At 37.8% G+C, this 12,353-nt stretch overlaps 1 protein-coding gene across 7 annotated transcripts in view; it reads right to left on the bottom strand.

Annotated features, from left to right (window-relative positions):
- Positions 1-12,353, bottom strand: part of CEP128 (centrosomal protein 128) — a 432,903-nt gene that overhangs the window by 278,716 nt on the left and 141,834 nt on the right. For all 7 annotated transcript variants that reach the window (XM_068557945.1, XM_068558268.1, XM_068558193.1 and 4 more), the window contains one exon: positions 7,419-7,769. In XM_068557945.1, coding sequence (XP_068414046.1) covers positions 7,419-7,769 — 351 coding nt within the window. The remainder of the gene's footprint in view (positions 1-7,418; positions 7,770-12,353) is intronic.

Here is a 12,353-nt window from a genome sequence, read left to right as displayed (position 1 = left end):
TGCATTTCAATGGCACACTTTTTAAAAGGAGAAACCTCAAAACAGATACAAAACAGATTCGGAAGATAATATAGGGAAGCATGCACATATAATCTACGAAAGGTTTTGGTACAATCAGTCATTATTAATCAAATAATGTCCACAGTGACAAGAAACACACCAGTATGTTAACAGGGAGTCTTCAAGTCCCATGAAGGTAGAAATGAGTTTAAGATTAGGAGAGGTTGGGAAAGGACTCACGAGAAGAGTCAAAGGACCAGAAGGCCATCGCCCTCTGCCAGCCTTTTTAGGGGGTTAGGGCCAACATCGAGGGACAGCAGCCAAGAACTAGCCTGCTAATCCTCACCATCCATCAATGCAAACAAAAAAGCCAGCAGCTAAGGAGACTGAAACTGCCCCACCCCCACCCCAACACTGGCACCAAGACCACTTCTGTACCTGGTTATTGATGCCTACCATGGCTTGAACCCTTAAAAAAAAAAAAAAAAATTAAGATTCATTTTAGAATTAGAAATAATGAGTTAAGATGCAAACAGTTTCAAGGCATTTTTGTACTTGACATTTTACACTGCAGTGTGAAACAATTCATGATAAAATGTAATGAGTCAATCACTCCAAAAAAAATAGTTTCCTCAAATCCCTCTCATTTTAACAGGGAGAATCAGCATGAAGCTAACATGAGAAATAATAAAAGGAGGGGATTAAGCAGTTGAGCTCCGACCAGGAGAACTGAATTTGATTCTCAGTCCAGTCATAAGCAGTTCTATGGCCTTAAAGAAATTATTTATCTTTATAAAGATAGTAATAGAAGCTACGTCACAGCGTTGTGATGACGACTAGTGGGAAGGGAGAAACAAAAAGTGGGGGTGGGATTTAAGTTCAAGGAGAAACCAGGATCTCAGGGAGGTACTTATGCAAGATAGTGATCAAAGCTGTGAAGAGAGGGGATAACTGATAAAGCAATGTCCCTGGATTGAAAAGAGTCTGCAACACAGATGAAAGAGTTCACTCTAGAAGAAAGATTTTAACGCAGGAAAAATGGCTAGAAATATAGATAAGCCTAAGGGTGGATGTATTATTTTTCTATTGCAGTGTAACCAATTCCAACAAATTTCGTGGCTTAAAACAACACCCATTTATTATCTCATTGTTTTCCATAGGCCGTAAATCCTGGCAAGGTATTCTGCCTCGGGTCTCCTAATGCTAAAAGCAAGGTGTCAGCTAACCTGGGCTTTTAGCTGGAGGCTTTGGGGGGAGAATGCACGTGCAAGTTCATTCATGGTGTTGGACAAATTTAGTTCTGTGGACCTAGGACGTGTTTCCTTGCTAGCTTTGGGCCAGGGGTTTTTCTGAGCTTCTGAAGACCACCCACACTCCTTGGCCCATGGACTCCTCTGTCTCTGCAGCCAGTAACACCACACTGAACCCTTCTCATGTTTTGAATCCCTCTGTCTTCCCTTTCTCCCAACAGCCAGAATAATTTATCTGCTTTGAAGGACTCCTGTGATTAGATGAGGCCCATCCAGATAATCTTCTTATCTTAAAATCTACTTGCCAAGTAACATATCATAATCATGGGAGTGATAATTCATCTTATTCACAGGTTCCAGGAGTTAGGTTGACACATCTTTGGGAGGTCACTCTACATACCACACAAGAGAAGACAAAAACTGACAGAATCCAGTCTTGGCTGTAAGGGTAATGTGGGAGGGACCTGAGAATGAGGGGAGGGTGCGTAAATATAGTGGCTAATGTTTGTAACAGACAACATAGGCCCCTGGCCCTGAGTTAAGAGACTTCCATGTAGCCCTGAAGATAAAAATCGTATTTCCAAGATGGTCCTAGCACATAAAATGTCTTTGATTTCAAAATACCGTAAGTTGGTTTAAACAGCAAGGATATTTATTTTTCTCACATGATGGGAAGACCAGAGATGGGGTGGCTCAAGAAGAGTCCTTCAAAGCTCAGGCTCTGCTACTCTACAACTCTCCATGTTTCGCCCTCAGCTTCAGTGTTCCAAATATCACATCGATTCATGACAAAAGTGACAGTCTTTGGGTGGACAGTCTCAGACTATGTTGGTCAAGTTTAGAATTTCTTTGGCAATATAGATACTAAAAGCTAAGTAAGTTCTGTCTATTTTCTTTTGGTTAATGCTTGGCTAGTAGCCATAGCCCAACATTTTGTCTAGACATTGACTCCGAGTCTGAAAATGTCAGTGTCTTAACCGCCACCTCAATATCCTGGACATTCCCAGGGGCCCTCAGTTGAATAGCCTTTATCTTGAGGGAATTCAAAACAATGGACTTGGGTCTCCTTTGTCTGGCCAGAAGTACTTAAATAGGAGAACTTGAAAGGGGCCTGAAAAATCAGGCTTGTTTTTTACCTCATTTAAATTTCTGCTAAGTTTCCTACCTCCCTCTCTTGCTTGGACTAACTTCAGCATGGATAAACAATTTGGCTTTTCCAACCCTAAAAGACTCCAAATTATCAGACTCCGTAAATGTGGATTACAGATTGCAGATTTTCAGTCTCCCAATGCCCCCAAATCTTGCTCTCTGCTTTTAGACAGATCAGTTTCAACCTATACTGGTCTTTCCCTTCCAGGACTTTTCTGAAGGCTGTAATAGGTACACAACAGACTCCAACATCCTGAAGTTCTTCTACTGGTCACTTAATACCATCCCCTGAAGCACAGCATCAAGGTCCCAAGGTATGACTTCCGATGGTTCAGTCAATGGCATGGCAAGGTTTTCCAATTATTCCTTCAGAAAAGTACGATTCTCCCTGTCCTCACCCCATTTCTCCACTTAATCAAGCCTACATTTTAGGTTCTTTAACTTATAGCTCCTTACTCCTAGAATGCTGCTTCACATAAGCTTGAATTTCTTCTGCTGAGAGTAAGAGAAAACTCCAGTTCAAGCTGGCTTAAACTACAAGGTAATTTATTATCATTCCAGGCAGAAGTGCTCCACAGTATGTCGAAGCTCTAGACCCAGCTCTCTGCACTGCTCTCAGCAGTGCCCCCCCTTGGAGCGAGGCTTCATTCTCAGGACCACAGCAAGACAGCTTCAGCCATTTCTGGCATCACAGCCAAATATAACAATATTCAGAGAAGAGGAACATCTCCCTCCTAGTGTTATGTTTTTTAGGAATGAGTAAATGTTTACCAGAAGCTCCCCAACAGACTTCATAGTTCACTCTTCAGAAGAAGAATAGTTCTTGATCAGAAGAGGGCTATATGCCTAGTAACTGGCCTACACATTAATTTTTTAATGGAATGGAATGAATTGCGGTGCGGTCAGGGAGGTAACCAAGACCACTGTAGGAGCCAATTGATATCCTACGTAAGTTTTGCTAGTACCACTCAAGAGCAGGAAGAGAAAAAGTAGAGAGTTGGGTTGATTCCAGATTGAAGATCAGTAAAACGTGTGAGGTGGAAGCAAGACGTTGAAGATGCTGGTGAGCATGTCGGCGGAGTAGCTTTTCATGAAGTCCAGTCTGACAGGAAAAAAACCGATTCCAGGAAACGGCTGGTCAACCAAAGGAATGTGGAAAGATCAAAATCAGATGCTAATAGCTAAAAGAGGAAAAGGGAAGAAAGAAAAAAAGAAATGTGGACAATCAGAGACTGAAATTTTAGAACTAAAGATCTGAACACAGAGAAATTACAGATGACGACAAATCTTAGCCATTGAAATTAGCTGCTGAGTGATTTGAAGGTCACTATAAAATACGAAATTAATGAAGTATAAGGATACAGAGTTCAATGGGTTGCTGACTTGAACTTGGAAATCACCGAAGATACTGGCAAGAATTACATGTAATGAAACAGGCTGAGGGGAAGCCAGGTGTGAAAATCCTTGGGAAATGTGGAGGCGAAATGGAGAAATAAGTAGCAGTCAGGAACAATGGGAAGGGAATGTTCTAACCAAACACTGCTTCCATAGAAGAAGAGCTGTAAGGGAAGATTATGAGAGGAGGATTGAAAATGGCTGGTGTGAACCCAAAAGAATGATACGGCCTAAAACCATGGTGATTATAGGAACAGGAACCAATTCCTCAAAGGCCTGACTGCCCAGTATATATAGTTTTTTGAATTAACTAAAAGGTAGACAAGACAAATTTTTAAAGAAAAAAAAGCTATTTTTCTGCATGTGAGGGAACATGCAGAAAGACTACTGGACTATACTAACATATCAGTGCTCTAACCTTTCTTAAGTTGCTTATAAAAATTATACATTAAAAAAGTATGCACTTTAGCACTGATCCTTCTTACTTTTCAACCATTAAGAAATTCAAATTTTAAAAGACAGTATATATTACATATAGCTCTTTTATTTCCCTCAGCATGAAGGCAATACACAGAAGGAAAAGATGGCAATTTAAGATTCTTGAAGTCAAATACTATCAAGCAAAAAGCTCAATACATGGGCAAGCCAATTATTCTGCCAATTCAACAAGAAAAACAAGACAAAGCCAAACCAAACCTAGGGATCATTCCCATTATCCATGTTATAAAAAAAGAACATGAATTTGGAAACATTCAGAAAAGTATACATTATGATCAAAATCCAAGTTCAGATTTTTTCCTTTATCATTTTCAAAGCACATATAAAAACCAATGACTTCAAAAAGCACTTTGAAAGAAAAAGGCAAAAGTATCACAATATATGATTAGATTATTTATATCAATAGAATTTTAGACCTTCCAATATGCGTTCATCTACATATCTCTAAAGAATATCATGATTCCCTGATATAAACATCCATGTCATTGTCTTTTTTTTTTCCCCCAACATCTTTATTGGAGTATAATTGCTCTACAATGGTGCGTTAGCTTCTGCTGTATAACAAAGTGAATCAATCAGCCATACGTATACACGTATCCCCATATCTCCTCCCTCTTGCGTCTCCCTCCCACCCTCCCTATCTCACCCCTCTAGGTGGTCACAAAGCACCGAGCTGATCTCCCTGCGCTATGCAGCTGCTTCCCACCAGCCATCCATTCTACATTTGGTAGTGTACATATGTCCATGCCACTCTCTCACCTCGTCCCAGTTCACCCCTCCCCCTCTCCGTGTCCTCAAGTCCACTCTCCACATCTGCGTCTTTATTCCTGTTCCGTCCCTAGGTTCTTCAGAACCCTTTTTTTTTTTTTTTAGATTCCACATATATGTGTTAGCATACGATAATTGGTTTTCTCTTAAGGAAAGTATACAACCTTACCTTTCTGGGTTTTTTCTGCAATGATATGCTATTTGTTTGATATTCCATATTCTTCAGTAATGAAGCAGTTTTGTGATATGATATATATCTTATAATCTTACCAAGATTCCAAAATGTAAAAAGCAGGAAAAAATAAATAAGAGCAATTTTTAAGAGAATAAAAGCCTTTGGCCTTCTGATGAATTTTTAAGTGGCACATCTTAAAGCAGAAAATAAATTAAGCTGGGAAAAGAAAAACTGAAGTAGGCACAGAACTATTTTGAAAATGCAAAAATTGCATCTTCTGAGCATATAAAATGGCTCAACAAGGCTACTTATTAAACAATTAACTCATTCTTTAAACTATAATGTGTTTTATTTGTAAACCAGTATCATTTTTATTTTAACATACACTTCCAAATACACCCTGGAGTCATTTTTGGAAAATAATTAGTCCTAAAAAACAAAAAAGGAGTAGGCTGTATTACTACCGCCCTAAGGTGGCTCTGTGATTTTATTAAAAATTAAATACTCTTTAGAGGCATTATTCAGGAAGATACTAAAAATATACTTTTTCCAAAGTTATTTACAATGTGTTTCCACATCACAGACTTACTGGACACTTGAATTTACAGTGAAATATCTGTTACCCTTTCTTCCTTGATTAACCATTGCTCTAACTGCGACATGCTGCATTAATTTTTAAGGCTTTTAAAGTGGAAATTACAATGCCTGCTGTGATAATTGTAATACTACCTTAACTGTGGCAATCACTTTAAAACTACTTCTTTGCTTATCATTAGCAATGCTAAGTGATAAAAATAATTATATCAAGAGTATTCTGGGAAATGAGTATTTAACAATTTTTAATATTCTGAAAAGCTCAATCTAGATAACTCTCAGTACCATGGATTAGGATACTGTCTGATGGCATGGACCCTTCTAAATTTCCTCTAATTAAGTAAAATCCCCAGATGGTTCTCAATCAATCAATCCCCCCAACCACTCTTCTCTCTAGCTACCTCCCTTATATCCAGGCTCATTGAACCAGTTGCCAAACCAGGCTGACAACAGAATAATCAAGGGAGAGCAATTTCCTGGGATCAAATCAATTCAGATTCAAGCCTGAAAGGCTTAGAGCTGCTTTATCTTGGGGCAACTAGTCATCCAGTAAGTGTCAGATGGGTTAAAGTGAAAAGCACTCCACAATGAGTGCAAAGTGATCACTTCCTCCATCTTTTATATGTCCAAGAAATTCATACGTAAAAACGAAAGCATCTTTTCCATGACAGCTCATCTGTCATGAAATAAGCATCTGTCACTCTTAAGTGCTGACAATTGATTTCATAAATATAATTGCCCTACATTTTGCTTTCTTTTGAAAGAAAGTCGACTTATCCAAATGACTATTCTTCTGGAACATTCAGAGTTCTTGACAAGTGACAAATGACAAAGCAGAAGTGATAAACCAAGACTAAACATGGATAAAAATCAATCATGACTTTCCTGCTTATTACCTCAGAAACATCTGGGTTTAATTCAATGCAAAGATACAGTTGAGAATCAACATAGGAGCATAAAATCCATTTAAAGTAACTGATTATACAAGAGAAAAGATGATGTGAAATGCATACACAGATCAATGAAATGCTTTTTGTTGCCATCAAAGAGGCACAAAAGCCTTAAAGAGGTTTGAGATCTGATAATACTGCTCAGTGAGATTATCAATGTCACTCACTTAACTTACAGAGGCTGCCAGAAAGTGGTCCAGTAGTAACGGCTGCATTTTAAATGCTTCTTTCTAACCAATACTTAAGTCGAAATATACAAATAAATGAGATTTTAAAATACATGCATTGGGGGAAAAGGCATGTGATATTAAGGAAGATTTTGTGATTCTCTTCCATTTGGATATTAAAGGATAATTTCAAATTAGGGAACTAAAAGCTACACTAGAGGAGGAGAGTGGATCTATTTTAAGTGTAAACTCTGAAAAGCCACAGAATGTTAAAAGATTACAAAGGCTTTAAAAAGGTTTTAAAAACTAAGTTACCTTTTACCTTGAAAGAGTCTAGACATAAAGACTCTTCTATCAAGAACACCTTGATAGGTTATATGCACAGCATAGCATTCAAGTGTTTGTTCAAAGGACAAATGAATGAATGGTTGGTCACAGCAAAAATCAGTCCTCAGGAATTTGGCTTTTGTACCTGATTATTCTTGTCTGTCAGTTGATCAAGGGTTTCAGATTGTTTCTCCAGTGCTCGCTCTAACTTCTTATGCTTGAGCTTCCACTGCCTAATGGACTCCTGAGCTTTCAGCTTCAGCTCTTCTCTCCTCTCCTCTGCCTCCTGTCTCAGGGCCTCCAACTGCTGGAACTCAAGGAGGTACTGCTCGGCCTGCTTGGTTGCATCCTCAGCATGCTGAGTCAGCTTTGAGATCTGGAGGTCAGCGCGCTTATGTCTGGCGTCACATGTCTCAAAGTGATTCTGGATCTCCTTCAGTTCATCCAACATCTCTAGTTGCTGTTTCTCCCTGTTCTCCAATTCACATGTTAAATTCTAGGAAGAAAGCATGTGAGATATCAGGAACACGTTCTTGTCAAAATTAGATGCATAACATATCATCAAACAAGAATCACTAATGTCACTAAATTAGCAATCAATCTAGAAAATACGATCTTTTTCCATGTATTTTATGATCACATTAGTTGAGAATAATTTTTTATAAAAATATTTTCTTTTTTAGACTACTTCATTATCCAAAAAGGAAAAATATGTTTTTTTCCAATTGACTGTCACTAGAATAGAAGGTCTTGCTGATGAGAAAAACAATGTGCATTACTTTAGTAAGAACCTAGTGTTTTGTACAACTGAAGAAACGTCAATGTTTTAAAATTTGTCAGATAACCGAGCAATTATATGCAATCATACGCAATGCTTCACTTTTTGGCAGCACCTAAAATTTTGTTATAATAAAATAAAAATCTGTAACAAAAAATGAGCATTGATGATAGAAACATCAGTAATAGATAACACTGTATGTGAAAGTCCATTTAAAAGACTCTCAATAAAGTATTTATAGATAGGTTATTCCCAGCTAAATCAACATAATGTTGCAAGTTGATGAACTTACCTCGAGCTTACATAAATCACTGCAGGACAGATTTTTAAATAAACTTAAATTTATGTGGAATATGTACCTAATCAAGAAAAGAACCTAAACTCTTAAAAGCTAGCTTCCCCAAACCAAAAGTGGTCAATAATACATTTGGAACTTACACTTAATCATCATGATTCATACATATTTTTAATCTGAGAAGAATGGGCAAAGATGGATTGTTAACTTCAAAAGTGAGAGGACATTATATAACACTCCATACAAATAAAAGAATGATATAATCATTAACATTAAGCCACTCTTGTAAAACTCTGGAAGGGAGAGACAAGTTCAAATACAAGTGCTTCCAATGTATCCCATAAGCTGTCCCTCCTGAGCCTTAGTTTCCAAATACCTGTGGTTACAACGGTAACATGAAAATGTCATGTGTCCAAGTAAGATTGGGTTCAGAAGGCTAAGATGACGCTGCAAGCTGGACAAACAATAAATATCATCTACACTGTCCTGAAGCACCTACAAACAGAGACTGGAAACATTTAAAAACCTCCTATGACTCTAACAGCAGAATGTTCAGTTCCATATTCATCATCCCTGAACTGTGGCTCAAATAAAGTTAAATTTCTCTCATGATTAAAGTCATGGTGTGACATTATGGCAGTAACATAAAAATAATGCCTCGAAAACAAGAGGTTTGCATTTGCTCAGTTTGCTAAATTCAGTGCAGCCTGGAAGAGATGAGTCACTCCTTTATCCACCCAAACAAAATAGTAAATTGAGAACTGTGCACTTGTTTGTGTGGAAAATTCTAAAATGAGATCAGAAAACCCTAGTGATGGTGGTTTACCCCTTTGCCCTTAGCTAAAAATTTTACCACTATGCCAGAAATCAGCTTTATTAACAAGCAGTATTCAAGTAGTTTCCAGATCAACAGAGAGACACTATTTTTTTCCCCACAACAAAGATTTGGCAGAGTGGTTACACTTCCTATGTGTTAGGCAGATAATTTACAGAAAGGTTAATAAGATCTGGCTTCAACACCAAAGAAGATAATAATCTAACTGCAGAGATATTCAGACTATCAGCTAAATTACAAGAGTGGATAGTACAAGGTGATGACGGACAGCTACTTGAACGGGTCGATATTCTACAGTGTGGCTGGGGAGGGTCTCTCTTAGGAGGTGACATATGAGCTGAGATCTAAATGAGAAGGAGCTGGCAATAATAACAACAACAACTACTACTACTACTAAAGTTTATTAAGCAGTTAAGATGTGCAAGGGATAGTGCAAATGCTTTATATGAATTACCTCATTCAATGCCACCACAAAACTAAAGTAAGGCACTCTTATTATCTTGGTTTTACTAAAAGGTAACCAACACTTGGAACTTGCCCAAGTTCACATACCTAACAAGTGAGGGCACAGGATTCAGACCCAGATAGGGTTTCTTTACTAAGCTTTCAGATTCCCATAGGACCCTAACTCCATGCCTCTTTGGTCACCCACTCCTATAGTCCTATCCTAGGGTTTTTTTCAGAACTGTCACCTTTGAAGCAAAAGGTATGTCCAACCCCACCCCTCCCCATTATCTCCCCCTCAGGCCTCTGGCTTTATCTACCAATCTTCCCAGTTCCCTTTTCTTCTCCTTTTCTTCTGATACATCTGTTCCTCATTGTCAAGAGGATGACCATTCCCTTGATATTCCTTTTGCGGATTTTAAATTCCAGGCTCTTTAACCTAATTTTCTTAATTTCACTTTAGCCACTCTCTGGCTCACATCTCAAACTCCTTTTAAAAACTGTTCATCTACTGAACTTGAACAGCAAAACCACCAACTCTGGAGGAACTACAAAAATCTCCTATTTCCTATATCAGGTTACTCAGTCCTCCAAGGAAAATCACACATGAGTATCAGGTGATGTGATGGAACATTGAAAGCCATCCTCGGTGCCCAGAAATTCTTCTGCAGGCCCCCACCCAGTCCACTGTACTATCTCTGAACCTACCAGCTTTTTACTCACTGTAGGATATAACATAGCTCCCCTGTGAGAAATAAAATTGAGGCTATTAGGCAGGACACTCCCCAAGTTTCCTACATGTACCATCCTGAACCTTACCAATGGTTAGTCTCTCCTCCTCTCTAGGCTCTGAGGAAAAGCGATCTTTTAGAGAAACTAGCCTACCTTTGCTATTTCCTTCCACATCCATCAAGGGATTCACTATACCAATTATGTCCTCTCCTTCATGTACTGAACCTCTCTTTCCCTACTGGATCATTCTTCTCTACTTCTCCCACCTTAAAAAACACAGTAATTTTTTTTTTTTTTTTAAGGAAACAAACAAAAAAATCCTTTATCAATCTGACATGATCTTCTAACCAGCACCCTGTACTCTTCCCTTCCTGTTAAACTCCTGCAAAGAGCAATCCACACTTGATGCCCCACAATCTTATTTCCAATTCACCTCTCGATTCACTGGTACTGGTTTCCATCCCGATACACAATTAAAATAACTCTCATCAAGATCCCCAAAGATAACCTACAGTCAAATACAATGGACTCTACAAATCTTTCCTAATATCCTTGTTGAATGTGGCACTGCCAATTACTTCTTCTCATTCCTAATCTCTCTTCTTCCCTGACTTTCATAATATACTCTTCACTAGTTCTCCTTTTTCTTCCTGTTTTTTCATAGTCTCCTTCCCTGGGTCTCTTCAAATATTTGGCTTTTAAATAGAGATAACTGTATAGGGTTCTAGTATTAAGCATCATTCCATCTAGACAATGCCTTTGGTGGTAAGTATATAGGTAAACAGAGATACAAGTGATTCCTAATTCAGAGCCAGGCTGATCTTCTCAACTCCAAACCTTTAAATATCTAATTACATAATGACTTTCTACACTTGGTAATCCCACGGGCATCTTAATTTTAGCACGTCAAAAAAGTGAATTTATTGGATGCCCAACTCTTAACAAAAAAAATAGTCTTTTTAAAATAGCAGTAAAGGCTCTCTGCTGAGGAAGGATAAAAATGGAGGTGGACTTGTGTATTTAAATACAGTGAGAAAGTTGGAAATAACTGCTGTAGGAAAAGAGAAAATCAACAAGAGAGAAATGTTTAAAAGCTGACAAACATAAAAGAGGTTACAGTTAGACAGTCTCAAATTTCTAATGGACCCAAGAGTATACAAAATTCTTCGAATTTCTCCAGCATTTCTTTTGAATCCAGAAGTAAAATAAGTTCAGCATTATTTATCCTTCTGTAATTACAGAGCACAAGAATAGGCACAGGATTAATATATGCAAGCCCAGAGCTTCACAACATAATAGGAAGATCCTATTCAGTCACTGTTTTGACATTCTCTTTAATCCATCTTCCTCAAAAAACCAATCAGAATAATCTCATTGTAATAAACATTTCTCCCCCATCAATCAAAAGATTATGCTATAGAACCCTCATAACAATTCCTCCACTAAACACACATACTCATACATACATACACACGCATCACACACATAACACAGAGAGAGCACATGAAGCATACAAACACATCATTAATGCATGGATAAATGCTTTCAAGGTAGGCACGTATAGTAAATATTAGTATCCTCCTATGTACTACATGAAACGTTAAATGGAAGGCAATTTTCTTATTTATTCCATTACGATGATTTTCAATGCCAACGTTACTGTCATACATTCCTGGAAGCATCGTCTACCCTGAAGAACTTTTTATATTTAAATTGTGTGAAATTATCTCAGCTACTAAAGCTGGTTAAATTTCATATCACTTAATTAAGCCCATTATTTATTTCTCACTATGTAAGTAACCATCAAAGATAAGAACAATCCAAAAACACAGAAACACACTTTTTACCAAGAATTCCTTCCAGTTGGAGGGGAGGAAAAAACTTTAGAATCCTAAAGGGAACCTTTTTAGTTTCTGTGGCTGGGCCTGAGAATTAAACTAACATAAGATAGATTAACAGGAGAAAAGAACATGAATTTTATTTAATACTTTTATGT

Source organism: Eschrichtius robustus, chromosome 1 (assembly GCF_028021215.1).
Source record: "Eschrichtius robustus isolate mEscRob2 chromosome 1, mEscRob2.pri, whole genome shotgun sequence".
NCBI classification, from domain to species: domain Eukaryota; kingdom Metazoa; phylum Chordata; class Mammalia; order Artiodactyla; family Eschrichtiidae; genus Eschrichtius; species Eschrichtius robustus.
The sequence above is the reverse complement of the archived record's forward strand: the minus strand, read 5'-3'. Positions and strand labels throughout refer to the sequence as shown.